Source organism: Haemaphysalis longicornis, unplaced genomic scaffold (genome assembly GCF_048455015.1).
Source record: "Haemaphysalis longicornis isolate Haplotype H1 unplaced genomic scaffold, Haemaphysalis longicornis Haplotype H1 scaffold_1, whole genome shotgun sequence".
Lineage (NCBI taxonomy): Eukaryota > Metazoa > Arthropoda > Arachnida > Ixodida > Ixodidae > Haemaphysalis > Haemaphysalis longicornis.
In genome coordinates this window covers 143,039,751-143,054,954 of record NW_027526203.1, presented here as the reverse complement: position 1 = coordinate 143,054,954, position 15,204 = coordinate 143,039,751, and the positions used below count along the sequence as shown (strand labels likewise).

Genomic DNA, 15,204 nt, shown 5'->3' with positions numbered 1-15,204 from the left:
TCGGAAGTCTGTATTGAAAGCAATATCCTGTATAAAGTGTGCTAGAAGTGTAGAACCAATGTATCAGAATTCTGAAGACTGAGATAACATCGAACCATATGGAAGCATTGCCGCAATAAGACACTTGCTGAAGCGACCCTACAGCCATGGGCGCATACTAAGTATTTTGTATCTGGAACAACGACTTGCTCAAATAACTTACACCTGTGCTACACGGCCATTTGAAGGGTCTTTCGAAAGCCTTTGAACCAATTGTCTGTCTCTTAGCTGCACTTGGAAGTGCTCCACTGTCTCTGGAAAGTTGCCGTGTAACACAGGCAATAATGGTGCTTTTAAACAAGATTCATTGTCGGGTTTTGAAACTTTGCTGCTTTAGTCATAGCATTTGTGTTCATTCATATATACCGCCCCTGGCATGGCCATGGAAGAAACATTGCAGTGTCAATAAATGCACATAAAAACTTGTTCCTTAATATTCCTCATTCCCTTCATATGACGCCTTGCCCATTTGAGATGTAAAGTCGGTTGTGCAAAACTGCAGCCGAATTGGTGGGCATTAGAATGCAGTTACTCTGGCCCAGGGGAAGTGGAAAGCAATTTGCAGTTGAAAGTAGCAACCAATTGGACCCTTGTTGTCTATAGGTGCACACAGTGCTAGCAGCTGTAGGCTATGCTTGCAAACGGGTACTTGGCCTGGGGTGCCACTAGTACAATGGCTTAGTTGTGATTCAATGAATCAATCTGCTGATTCCCTCATTCTGATGAACTGGCCTTTGATTCTCTGACGTATAACTGGGCTAGACTGCGAACAAATGTTTTAGTTGCCTTAAGTTCTTATCGTTCGTATTTATTCGCAGTAAAAATTAGGCTCATGCCCTCTGTAGGTAGAAGTTGCTTTTTTTGTTGAGAGCCATTATCTGCTGCAAGGTCTCTTCATGCAAGGAAGTAGCTTCAGGTGATTGTCATAATGTACGCATTGTTGTAATGTATGCTTGCTGTGGTGAGTGGTGTTCTGGAGATAGCTTTGGGGCCTGTTGTTAGGCACTCCTTTGTGCTGTTGGCACTTCACTGAAACAGCAGGTGCTGCCTAGAACTCATGAGAAGCAACGCATATGCAGAAAAGAGGCTACTGAAATGTATTTAGCGAGCAGTATTAATTCTTGGGCACCTACGAAAGCTGTGTAATCTCGTGAGAAGTGCGAAAATCCTGGGCCATCGCCACTAATGTGAAGCCTGGGGAGGGGCAAAGCATGCACCGTATCGGTGTATTCAAAGATTGTAAGTCTCCCTTCTGCCACACAGTGTGTGCTGATAGGATGCCGGAGAAGCATCGGTGAGAGGAGGAATCGCACGCTTGCTGAGGTGGTGGCGCCCTCTCTTGCGTTGAACCGGATTTAAGCAAGTTGCATGCCCCGTCGGCCCCAGTTTGGGGTAGTGGCAGGGGTCAACGTGAGTGCAGTGCAATGCCGGCCTCGGAGGCTCGTCCTCGGTGATCGAGGCTTTGGAATGAGGTAAGTGGTATGCCTTTTTTTTGCTTTTCAGCCCTAGCATAAGAGCTGGTGGGTATTTGAGTGTGACACAAATTATAGCCTGTCTACAAACTGCTTCTGCCGGTGCTTGACGATTGCTGAAGCAGACAGGCAGCATTACAGCATTACACAAATCTTTAAATCATGTTAGTTTATTTTGAACCGGTTTTATCAATTATACACTTTTAGAGTTTTAGCGGGAGGCATTGGAAAACGAGTGTCCCGGTGTTTTTGTACCGTGACCACATGAGAATATGACGGGAGACGACAGCCAGAGCCCCTAAGGGACTTCGCCCCTAATAAGGATTGCTGTAATGCATGCGGGGTCCATTCTCGGTACAGTACGGTGCATGCGAGTTTTCACACGACCTTTTTGACTTTGCAGCGAATTCTTGCGCCTTTTCTGCACCCCTGCAGTGTGGCATTTCTTCTTGCTTCTGCGGTTTACCAGCGAGCCGGAGGCCTTTTTTGCTTGGATCTATCGGTGGCACCTTTGTCGGAACCATTCATGACCCTGTCATCGTTCATGTAGACATCGGCGGGGGGGGGGGGGGGATTTGTAATCATTCTTACTATTCTTAAGAGAGGCGGGAGAATAACTATCACTGCATTCAGTTTGCCCACATGACTATGTGATCGAATCGCCAGCTTTGCTGGGCAATCATTTGATCAGAGGTTGGTGCGTGGGCACCTTCTTTACTCTCGTTGTTCCTGCTTGTGGGAGAGTGGGCGTACTTCTTCGCGGTGTTGCTCAGTGGCAGAAGTTAAACGTAAATGTCTCCATCTGGCTTGGTGAGTTGGGCCTGCTGTTACTGCAGGTTCTCCGCCTGAGTGCCGAGATTGAGAGTCAGTACAGCCAGTCTGATGCCTCCGGCATGCATCGCGAATGGGATGAGGGCTTTCGCCGCTACCAGGCTCGGTCCATGGACAATGCAGTGGGCGGTGACCCACTAGACTTGCAGGACCACTCGGGACCAGTGGCCGACCGACAAGTGAGTAGCCCACTCGGGGAGGAGTGAAGTTTCCGCTCACTAGCGTTCCCACAGAAATTCAACCCCAGGTTCGTAAAATGGCGAGGCAGCATTACCCACAGTGACAGTCTGTATCGATGTAAGGAACGAAACGTTTTTTTTTTTTTTTTTCTATGTTGTTTCATGCACTTCCCACCCTTACTGTGCGCTCGCATCGTAGAGTAATTGGGGGCACTTGCCTTTCTCATAATGGGACCACCTTTTGTGAGGCAGGCAGTGTTGCCTACCTTAGCAGCACTTCGTGTGTCACTAGGATGCTGTCAATATTGTTTTGTAGCTAAATAACGCCAAAAGGGAATGCACTCGTGCACCCACAACCGGCACAGATGTCGCACATGTTCAATGTGTTGCCGCACTCGGGGGCTGATGAGGTGTGGGGAGTGATGTTGCCCCCCCCCCCCCCCCCCCCCCCCCCCCCCCTCAAGAAATCCCGCATGCGTCTCCTGCGCTTTTGTATAGAGAACACTGCAGATGGACAAATGTGCACAATTTTTGCACTTTTTCCATACTGGGCAGTGCAACATCCATTGGTTCAAATGTAACAATATTTTAATGGCTAGATTTCAATTTAACTGAATTTTTACTGTGCTGATATGTAGGAAAGTTGAGTTAAATTAATTTTGACTTTGTTGAAAAATTGTGATTGCTTTTCCTATTTTTCACCAGCAACCGCAAACACTTTTGGCCTGGTGGAATTCCCATCATTCGAGCTCCTATTTATTAACTCATTTTCCACTGCACATGTTGATGGTCATGGCCGGCGTGCATGCAAAGCTCAATGCAAATAATGCTGTGTCTTTGGATATAAGCTCCCGCAGCATGGCACGTGTACAGTTAAGCAATGTCTACTTGTAGAAAGTGTGCGACATTGAGCAGTACACAGCTTCATTGTGGTTTGTTCTTCTCCCTGCCGAAAAAAGACAATTTTCTGCTCCTGCAGTGTCTAGGGTCCCACTCATGTGACCAGAAGAGACCCAAAACGTTCTGTGCAGTACTGTGATCCTCATGCATTGCTTTGCAGTTTTTTAAGGTTTCAGGTTTATTTAACTTTTTTGGATAACATAAGCGAGTACAGAAACAAGATGTCTCTAAGTTGAGAACTAGGGTGTGCCTAATGAAGTCATCATTTGGAACATGTAGTATTATGCACAGGCATCCGTCGCCCAAGTTGTAAAAAGTGCAGCACTTGGCTGCGTGGTCAAAAGTGCCTCAAAGCGAGCCCCTGGAGAAACAAATTGTTGACTCTCTTGTCATTAAAAACTAGCCTCTTCAATTGTGCTGCCACATGGAAAAGAACAAGCAGTAAAAATTGTGGGCGTTATTGTTTGGTCAGATCATTTGCTTCCTGTGATGTCTGGTAGCCACAAATTGCAGAGGAGTGCTTTATTTTGCTTTTTATTTTTTCTGTAGCTCATGCTTAGTTTGGGCAAATTTTGGATGCTCCTTAACGTGGTTCATGAGTGCCTGTTATGAAGCGCAAGACCTCGGACAGCAGCCAGAAGCATCATTCTGTTTTGAGATGCTGTTTTCCTATTACTTTTCGGTGGCAATTGTCGGATGCATTCAGATTAGGGTAGAGGGATTTGACTTCTTTTTTTAGCGTTGATGGCGATGGGGGTGGCAGGGTGGGTGCATACCACTTTTTTAATTGGGCCTATTTTTCACCACCAAGTAAGTATTTGATAACACCCAGTATCGGGCGCTCTCAAATGCCAGATATTTAGGATGGAATGAATAGCGTTGAACAATTAAATATATTCCATCAGATGTAGGAGACAAATGCCATGCACTGCACCGTTTCTTTAGGAGGAAGGGCAGCGCTCGGGCAGCGAGGAGAAGGAGAATGCCCCTGGAGTGCTGCTGCAGCCCCCCGGGCGAGGAGCCGTGGCTGGCACCTCGAGGAAGCGGGAGGGAGCTGAAGGGGGACGAGTGCAGCGATACTGGCACGGCCGGCCATTCCGCAATCGGCAGAACGTGCCCGCCGCCTCAGCGGCCAAGGGATCGCACGAGTCAGTGGCCAAACAGCCAGCAGTGAAGCCCGCTGCCCCAAAGCCCAGTGGGCCAGTCACCCCGCCAGCCAAACCCAGGCGCCCTCTCCCGGGTAAGTGCCTCCTCTGGTGGCCAGCACCTTTAATTAAGGTTGAAGGACCCTTGGGATGAGGCCTCTCCATCCACCGCTCACACCTAGTCATGCATGAATTCCTATGGGTGGAGTGAACTTGCCCAAGCAGGCTTTGTCAGCTTCATGTTCAACTCTTCTTTAATTAGATGCGAAGTATCTTGTGCTCGGGGGGGATGTCCCGTGTCCGTGCCCCGTCCGCAGCACCTCTGATGATGATTGTGGCAGGATGCCCCTAGGGATTGGCCAACCAAAGAATCCATCACGAGATAGTAAAGCTGCGAAGAAGAGGGCGTGAACGTTGCTCTCAGCTGGTGAACCAACATCAACAACCTTTACCTCACCAATGCTGACGGAGACTACCGATTCTACCACAGAGACATCGACAAGAACATAATCGACGAGTTTCGGCGCCTCGAGAACCACCGCCTACTCACCGTAACACAACAGTACTGCTAGCCTTTGCCACCGGTGTGGACCCGGATGCGGAATTCCCGGTGGCGCTACTAAACACCAGATCACTCAACATAACGGCAACACAATGGAACCACATGGAACCCCATGATGCTTCGCATCCTCATCAGGGTTCCCCGCGGGAAGATGGTGTAATTTTTTTTTTCAACAGCTACCCGCCACGATAGCTCAGTGTCTAAGGCGTTTTGCTGCTGGGCCCACGGGCATAAGATCAAACCCAGCCACGGTGGCTTTTTTTTTTTTTTTTTGATGGAGGCAAAAAGTTAACACCCCTGCATTAACTGGCGCAACAGGTGAACTTGGGGAGTTCTTGCTCGGCATTGAAAAAGTGCTCTTCTACAGGTTGCAGTTCCTACGGCCAGTGAAGTAAAGTGCTTGCCACAGGCTGAAGCAGCTTTTACAGCAGTGCCCTTGTTGTGAGAATAGCCAGCAGGTGCAATGAATGGATTTTTCACAGGAGCACCATCGCAGGGAAACCCTCCTCTGCCCAAAATTTTCTCGTGCAGACAAGCTTTTCTTTTCAGCTTCAACATCACAAAGGCAAGGAACAAGAAATAGACTGAAACGAAGCAGACGAAAGCTTCTAAAACGCGATTGGCTTTCCATCCGGGTTGGCTTTCCATCTGGCTTTCCATACGCTGAAACGGCCTGCCCGATTGGGCATCGCTGTGGCAACAAATATGGTTGCCGCCTGATCCGACTGCTACTGCATACTTCTGGCGCTCAGTGCGCATCGCCGATATTTTCCCTGGTTTATTATACGCTATCAGCTGGGTTCCAGTCTATTCATTCTATCTGTTGTGGCTCTGAACAGTGACGTTAATGCGGGGATAAGGTTTGAGATTGGTGCCAGATTACGGGAAGCTCTCGAAAGTTCATTGAAATGTGGGGGCCCACGACTTTGGCGTCGTTTGTCCTTGAGTGCGGAACGCGGTGCGCATGTCTATAATCGGAATTCGTGAAGTGAACTTTCTGGTTAACTTTTTGGCTCGTTGCGGTGTTACAAAACGCCGAGTTGTTGCTGTGTTTCGAAGCGAGATTGCGAGCATTGGGAATGGAGCGGTCGACACGAAAGTTGCGGGCTGCACTGTGGCTCCGCGGCCTGTTCAGGTAGTGCCCAATAGCTGCAGGACTGCATGGTTACCATAGCACACGCATAACGCATAATAACACTTGATGTATGCGAAGTGACATTAAATGCCAAATGGCTAAACATACTAACACTACTCAAATGACTATGGGGTGAACGTGTACCTCGGGGATTGAAACGGGTAGGCTTGTGGGGCTACGAGACCGTTAGCTCGAAGTTGCTCAACTGTTGCCGTGACTGCACTCGTTCGTGCAACGCAGCCTACAAAAATAATTTGAGCATTCAAAGAGTAAAAAACGCACCATAATTGCAGCTCCCTTAAATTCGATACTGTTAATGGCAGTTTTGTTAATGTTGCGTACAGCCACAACACAATATCACCAGTTAGTAAAAAGGTAGTGCCGTTACTACTTTGTGATACTCTCAAAAAGCTTTCACGTAGGGCTGTTTCAGTGTTGTGTATTCAAAACTGATTGAAAAGTTTATTTGACCCCTAACATTGCTGAAAATTATTTTTTAAGCTCATGAGACAACGTATTAAATGTCGTTAACTGCTCCAAATCAATATTCTTCTGCTCCAAAATCCATTTTGCTGCTCCCAGAACTGCTCCTAAATCTGTTTGAGCTGTCTCACCCCAGAATAAGGTTTCTTGTGCTGCTCATGGGCCTAATTTTACTGAATGTGTCACTCTAAGTTCTACTGCCAGCATTTTCATGGCAGAAGCGTGTGGCATTTTTCTTGTCGTGAATCACATTTTAGACCAAATTTCTTAAGTCTGTCGTATATGCAGACTCCCTGAGCGTTATACACGCACTAGCATCTAAAATGCCACGTAAAAACCACATCGTCAGTCTTTACAATGCCATAATGTCCGTGTACATATATTTAAAATTTTGATCTGACAATATGCTGGGTTCCTGGCCACTGTAGGATTTCCGGGAATGAGGTGGCAGATCACAAGGCTGCCACTGCTGCTCTTCTCAACACAGCAGACATTGAATCTGTACCCTACACCAACCTCAAGCCACACATTAGACAACAGATCGTAAAAGATGGCAAGCAGACTGCATTAAACCGGCAGACAGACAAGCTACATGTAATAAAGCCATATTTGAGACCATACCCCACCTACGCACGCGACAGATACGCAGAAGTCACTTTGGCCGGATTACTGATAAGCCACACACATGCGACGCACTCCCACCTGCTCACTGGCTCTCCAAGACAGCTGTGCAGCAGGTGTGGAGAACACACATCCGTAATCCACATTCTAATACCATGTAAGGCACTAGGCACAAAGCGACAAACACTTCCCACAACTTTAGACTACATGTTCCGCTTTACCCTTCGTTTTTTTTTCTGACAAAAGACATCTAACATGTCTATTCAGAATCGTTCAATTTGAACGATAACTTGAGGGCCCCTTTTTATAGTGTTCCAGCTATTTCTGGAACAAGTAAAACTATTTGGGGTTAGCTCAGAAAATGCCCTTTTAAAATGGTTTTTTTCCATTTTTGCAACAAAAACATAATTTTTGACACGCGTTTGCATCACTTGGGTGTGGAAAAGGGGCATGGCCAGCGCGCGTCACTGATACCAAAGAAGGTGTGCCGCTCGTAATTACTCCGCATCAGCGTTTGGTTTTTGTTATCAGGGCATGAATGCTGAATCGCTAATTTTCAATCGTCAGGTTTGCACTCTGACTGTAGTAATCCCTGATATTGGCTGAAAATATCCAGCAGTGCCTGTTTTTCAAAGTTATTTTATTTTATGATTGTAGGCATTTTTATTGCCTTTGCACACGTTGTTAGAAGTCATGCTGTAGTTCTTTAAACCGGCCTTGCACACCGCCAGCTGTTCGCTGGCAGGTTTCGTTTCCATACAAGAGTACCTCTGGAGGTCTAGTGTTGCTCGTTAGTAAAACTTCCTATACGGATGGAGATTTAGTATTTTCTTTTCGAAAATGTTAAGCAGCACTCAAAACAGGAGGCTCGTAGTGCTGAAAACTTTCATCGCGCAACAGCTGCTCGGTGAAAGCTTGCACGGCACAATTCTAGCACATTGCACCTCATTCCTGCCAGCAGGGCTACAACAGCGAGTCGGAAGAGATAATGAACCGCAAGTTTGTTTTGAGAGATAACTGACAATGAACAACAAGAATCAACCACAGAGTTTCATTCTCAACTTCATGCAGATTTTTCTGCATCGCGTGCTTGTCCCCGAATACTGTGCTGACCATAAATGCAAAGTCAGTCATTGACAACGTGGGGACAAATGGGTGCCTCTGATATTGTCAAACCGTCAGATTTCTTCCAGGAAACCATCCAAAATTGCTTATTTTGAAATGGGGGTTGGGCTTCACTGCACGGTGCGAGCACCACGCGTGCTAACATTTTACCGTATTTACACGATTGTAAGTCGACTCGAATGTAGGTCGACCCCCCAAAAATGGCACCTCTCAAAAAAAAAAAAAAAAAAAAAAAAAAAAAAAACGCAAGCGCCGCTTAGAAAATCGTATCACAAAGAGAAGCTTTTCCGTCGACCCACACGGCGGCTCTCCACAAGAGTGGTGCGCTAGCGGTATGCGCGGTATTTGTTAAAAAATAAAAGCTTTTGTATAGGAACCCGGAATAACCATGCGCCGCGGGTTGAGCGGGAAAAAACATTTGCTGCGAGATGACAACCATCGAAGCAACCGGCAGCGGCCACTGCCGCCACTGCCGCGCGATACCAAAACAAACATGGCGGCTGACGGAAGCGGCCGCTCGCGATTTTTGAGCGACTAACCTCCCACCATCGCGTTCGGAAGTGTACTGAACAATCTGATATGATTTGGGCTACGTTAGCGCCGCGCATTGAATCAAGGGATTTGCTAATACTCATTTTGTTTATTAGAGACGAAACGCTTCCTGACGCGTTTTTGCACGCGATTCGTGCGCGGCGACGCCCGCGTCAACGATTCCGCGCGCGCGCGGCAGCTTCTACTGGTTTTACCTCGGTATTACGCGTGACGAGCGCGGCAGTGGGAGAAGCCTGACGAAGAGCGCGCCTCCCATTGGGGAGGCGCCCTCTTCATGCCGGCAGTTTGAAAGCGCTCGGGAGTCGGGACAGCTGGCTGGCGCCGCCGGAGATGTTTAGGCTTACCACGGTGGCGGCGCGGATGATGCTAGTGTCGTTTTCGACCACATTTCTCCTTTCCTGCTCAAACGCCTTTGTTTGTGCCTTCAGTGATATCTTAAAGTGCGGTTAGAAGCGGTCGCTGAAGCTACGCGCACCTCTTCGCGGCTGGTGACGCCGCCATGTTGCCGCCGCCGATCGCGTAGCGCGCGCGGGTGGCATTCGCGGCAGTGTCAGCGCGGCGCATTTTCGCGAGCACAAAACGCCCCATGCGGTTCACACTTTAGACCAGAACCATGGGAAAGAGGGTGCAAAGCTGTCCCCAACTCGTAGCACCCCCGATTTCTCGTTTCTCTTGCCGTTACTAGCGGTAGACGGTTCGATTTCGATTCTAAGTCGACCCCCCAACATTGGATTGTCATATTTGAAAAAAAGGGTCGACCTACAATCGTGTAAATACGGTATTTCATATCTGACAAGCTGTTCCGCGCACATTTTTTCTAGGATGGGTTTCTGAAATGTTTGCCTGCAAAATGTATAAGAAAATTTTTGTACTATCGGTGGTTTGTTATGCCTAACTCTCTTTTTATCATTTTCTACGATGCCGTGCGCGTATAACCCGCCCCTGCATATAACCCGCACCCTCGCTTTCCGTCGACAAATTAAAAAAATATATCCCCGCGTATTGCTCGCATATTTTATGCATAAAACGATGGACTAAAGCTACTACTCAACCAACATTACACATTTGTTTATGCAAGGAACTTGCCTAGCTGACTACATAACTACATGACTTGCTGCATACATTTTTTCTGTTGGTATATTGTTGAGCTGTGTGTGCAAAATACGCACTGTCAGTGGGATAACAGTGGCTTAGTCACTAACGCTGTAGGGGCATCACAGCCAAACGCGCAGTGCGGTGAAGTTGCACTAAAGGAAATACCTCGCATATAAATTGCACCTCTACTTCACTCTGAAATTTTTGCATTTTTGGTGCGTGTTATATGCGCGAAAATACGGCCACTTGACAAAACTTTCGATTTCGACATTTTTTTTCGCAACTATGATAATGAAAACATTTTAAAAACTGGTGTTGTTGGAAAGGGTGTTAAATCATCATGTTGCTGCAATCAATATGTTTAGTGGAACAATCTTTTCTGGACCCCTAAAAATCGGTCGATTTCATGCGGTAACAAAAGTTGGGTTTCCAAGTACTTGTGCGAGATAAAATTTATAGCTACTAATATCATACCATGCATAATCAAAACCTTGCCCTTTACACCAGCCATCTACATTGTCTTTAATCTCATTGTTACTATTCTTCCTTGCTGGCTTATTTAGGGCTGTTTTCCCTCGTTGGGCTTGCACCTTAAACATCCAACCATCATCATCATATATTCACACCGCATGATAGTCCAGCCCGTGGGTGAACACCTGTTGTGCTGTGTTGACGTAATTACTTGGCTGACTTGACAGATGCCTTCACACTGAGCAGTCCTTTCTGATACTAGTAATACAAGTGTTAACATGCTGACAATTCCAGTGTGGCAGTGCTGTCTGCTACGCTCTTCGGAAATGAACACGTGCTCCTTGTGGCCATGGTACAAGTCTGACGGTGTTCCCTCCCACCTTGTGCGTGCAGGAGAATGGCCGTCTGGCACCGAGTCACTCGAGTTTCACTGGCACATTGGGGACACTGGAGCCACGTCCGTGCGCGTCGAGACCAAGGCAGCCAAGTCGAGCACTTGCACACCAAAGAGCAAGGTGGGCATCATCTGCGCCACTTGTTGAGCACCCCAATGGGCTACCCCAGGCTCGCTTTTCACTACAAACTGTACTAAGCATTCAAGTGTGAGAATGTGCAATTTCTTAGCTTTTTCTTTTTTTTATGCTAAAATTTTGCACAGGGATAGCATTTTAAGGTTTAACTTCCACAACAACAATGACAGCACTTAAACCTGGTTATTTTGTAACTGAATAAAAATCCGTTTTCAGTTGCGAAGGTGGCTCTGCAGTGGGCTCTGCAGTGGGAACACGAAAATTTTGGTATGTCTGTACGTCTGTCTGTCTCTCTTGACTCAGCCACCCAGGCAAAAGTACAGTTGAGCCTCATTATAAGAGGCATGGATGTAAGAGACACTCTGGTATAAGAGGCACTATTCACCCAGGTGGATGGCCACCCTATCTTTCCCATTAATTTGACCTCTTTTGTGACAGACATCGGGTGTAAGGTAGTTGGTTATAAAGGGCAAGTTATCCTTAAATTTTAGTCAACAACCTAGCGTGTAAGAAACATTTTAACTGCGGTGCCACCAGTCACTAACTGCAGTTGCGTCCGTTGTGGAATCAAAGGGGATGACAGACAGCAAACACACAGTGGTTCAGTCAGCTATGAAACGGCAACGAGAAGCCCTGCCAATGGAAATGCAACGTACAGAAGGGGTTGAATTTTACCGCTATGCGTACGAGCGCGACCACAAATGCGGGAGTCTGCGCAAGCTGCCGGGAGTGCGGTATAGGGACCGGGCGGCCGTTGTATGGCACCACCGTCGTTTCAGCGAACAGCGCCGCCCGTGGCGAACCGCTCGTCAGTGGAATGCCGGTGGCGGTCAGCGCAGCGTAGTTGTGCATGGCTTTCTGTCGTTTTTCTGCGGTGCGGCTTGCAAAGCGTACGCAACCCCACGGGAATTTTTCAGATCGGTAAATCTTGAGCGTGGATGTGACGTTTACGAGGCATGCCATGTGTGTTATTTACGCCCATACTCAGTATTTACAAATAGCAGACGACGCTCAATTCGCCAAGCTGGAAGTCAAGCTGGAAGTGAAAGTTCGTTGCTTCATGCAATTTTTTCATGCCTGCATGCAGTTTCGCGAATCGAGGAGTATATTGCCGCTAAATGGTCCCTCAAAGCCGGTGTGTGCAACCGATCTAGGAATGCTGCGGCGCGGGCCTTTGGAAGTTGATGACGAAACGGCATCGACGTCGTGCACAAGCGAAAGACAAAGTTGGGGGGTGTCTTCGAAGATTTATCTCAAAACAGAAATTCTGACGGACGACGCTTCCGTAACTTCATTACCTACGGCTGAAACGTATTTAATTTCACAGAAATGCTCTTACTACAGTCATCGGGAATCGTTGATAGAATAAATACCGCATGATAGTAGAACGTTATTGCTTGTCGTGGAGAAGCATTGCTTTACAAGAATTGCAATAGTTGCTGGCTAGTTGGTAAATGGTTTTTCAAAAACCAATTCCTGCGTGGCTGAAGGACGCAAGACAGGAGGGTGCCCGAAACCTGTACTCAGCTTCACAACTGAATGCTGCGGTATACGTTTACAAGCTGCCACCTACGATTCAAAAATCATGCACACCCCCGTCTAACGACGATGATGGTTTATCGCAAAGCTCTATCGTAAGGGTCTCCTTGGTTGCCTTCTGGATTTAAACTTTGACTAGTTAAGCGTCGAATTTGACCAGCACGCAGTTTGGTCTTTTGATCGCAGCGTACATCTTTGACTTTGACCATTTCCCATTCGATTTCGCACGAAGAACGCTTTGTGTTCAACCATCATAATCATTAGACGGAGGGCTAGATGATTTTTCTGTTTAATTTTGAACTTCCATGCCCCCTCTCCAAATCTAAACTTTTTCCAGCGTGTCGGAAACGTGTCTGTGGTGGAGGACTCGGGCTCATGCACCCATATTTGAGGCAATTAATCGCGCGTTTTTGGTGTCTTCGCCAGGCATTACACGATTTTTTTAGGTACACTGTAAAGAACACTTTAGCATTAAAAACACCGGCTGACGTTAACACTGCCACATTTTTTAACTATCGGTGCCAGCCTTTATTCTACGCAGGTTGTAAAACGGGAAGGGGAGGAGGGATGATTTGTAGCTCGGGCTTTTGAGTTGGTGAATAACTTTGGCTCTTGATAAAATGACCACCACAAACGTGGGATTTCCACTTCGGCTTTCAGGCTCCCATGCTGTCACAGTGTCGCTCACCAAAACCGAAGGCACAAAGCTTACGGTTACAGAAAGTGTAAACTACCGCAACATTTCTACGTACACGGTAATCCATCTCGTGTGCAGGTGCCTTTCTATTTAAAGCACACGCGTATCGAGGTATCCCAGCGCTAAGGCTGGCGTGGAAACCGTAGTCATTGAAACCAGCGAAGATAATTTAAAGTGGTATAAATGAATAATAATGTTGCTAATAGTTTTATTCCTACTCAGATCGCGCGAAGCCAGGCGCAGAGCGCTGCAAAAAGCGCTCGTGTCAATGTAGCCCTTGCCCAACTTTAAAAGCTCCCAATAAGTTTGCGTAGCCGTTAGTGCATTTAAGAAGAAAATAATACTAATAATAGTAGTTTTATTCGTGCTCAGAACGGGTGGAGCCAAGCGCAGATCGCTGCAAAAAGCGCTCATGCCATTGCAGCCGATACCCAAATTTAGACGCGTCCGACAAGTTTACGTAGTCATTACTGCATCTAAGAACCCAACACACCTGTCTAGACTTCGTTTCATCTCACATGTCTGCTCACAACGTCACCAAAACATACAAATCACCGAAGCAAACACGACAAAAACAACAGGAGGCTGTGTAGTCCAGTGCACCGGCTCATTCCACTGACGAGCGGAGCGCCGAGTGGTGACGCCACCCGTCCAGCTGCCCGGTCCCTATAGGCTCTCCAAATCGCATAGCTTCCACTCAAAAAGCATCGCAGATGTTGAGTCCTGCAAGCCTGATCAGTAGCCAAAGCACTCAGCGGGAGACCATTGTGTGCTCTGGCTATTCTTCAGGCTTGTGAACTCAACATCTACGATTCTTGATTCTCCACAAGCAGTTAAAGAGAAAGCTTGTAGAAGCTGTTGTAAAAAACAGTATAAACACACTCGGGAAGCATACATTCAAAACTATTTCATAAATTCTGGGGGAAAACAAATTAGAATAAACCTTTTGCGACATGCTGAAGCATTCTTCTGAGCTTATTTTAGTCATACAGTGCCCACTGTGATGTGAGGTTTCGGGAGACGCAAGGCGAGGTAATGGGAACACAGGTTGAAGACAAAAACACTGACATTTATAGATATTCACGCAAGTGTAGGCATAGGCGACGAGAGGAACCACAAAGTACGGACGTGCATGATAGTGGTAGAAAGGTCCGGGAAGCAAGAGAAGTGACAACAACTACAAGCAGTCACAGTAAACGTTGTAAACGAAAGTTAGTGCTGCTTACAAATCAAAGAAATGGCTGCTCGTGGCGAGGCACATGAGGGCAGGGCGTTGGGGATGCGCCGGAGGCAGTGGACTTGCGAAGTCTGCAGCAGAGGCGAAGGGCAAAGAGATGGCGGCCGCACTTCTACACAATGTAGATGCTCCCCAGGTCGATGGTCGGGACGGGGTGCCTGGGCGTCCTACAACGGCCACAGGACACCGCGGTTCTGGCCGTCCTACGACAGGCTACAGAAAACCACTACGTGCCCGCTGGGCAGTCTTACTCCGTTCCGAGCATCCTTGCCTCTTCTTCCTCTGCGTTCCTCGGCTGGGATTCCTCGTTGAAACGTTATCACCATCCTTTCGGCGGATTGGCCACCCCTCTTGACAGCTACCTCATAACACCCACATTAAACTGGGGGTTGGCCAGTAAGTCTGAACATGGTACCCTGCTTGTAAGATACCTCTCATATGAGAGACAGAAAGTGCTCCCTCGAACGTGTCTTATAAAGGGGTTCAACTGTAGAATTTCAGAACAAGAGGTTTATACAGGCAAAACCTGTCCAAACCACTAAAAACCCAACGTATTCTTGTCAACACTATCAAGCAAAGAGAAAACAGTAG

General features: G+C 47.3%; 1 protein-coding gene across 3 annotated transcripts in view; it reads left to right on the top strand.

Moving 5' to 3' along the window:
* The window catches only part of LOC144137387 (uncharacterized), a 51,101-nt gene that overhangs the window by 19,395 nt on the left and 16,502 nt on the right, over window positions 1–15,204 (top strand). For 2 of the 3 annotated variants that reach the window (XM_077669468.1, XM_077669469.1), the window contains exons 7-9: window positions 2,327–2,521; window positions 4,367–4,661; window positions 11,004–11,125. In XM_077669468.1, coding sequence (XP_077525594.1) covers window positions 2,327–2,521; window positions 4,367–4,661; window positions 11,004–11,125 — 612 coding nt within the window. The remainder of the gene's footprint in view (window positions 1–2,326; window positions 2,522–4,366; window positions 4,662–11,003; window positions 11,126–15,204) is intronic. The other variant, XM_077669467.1, reaches the window with a different exon arrangement.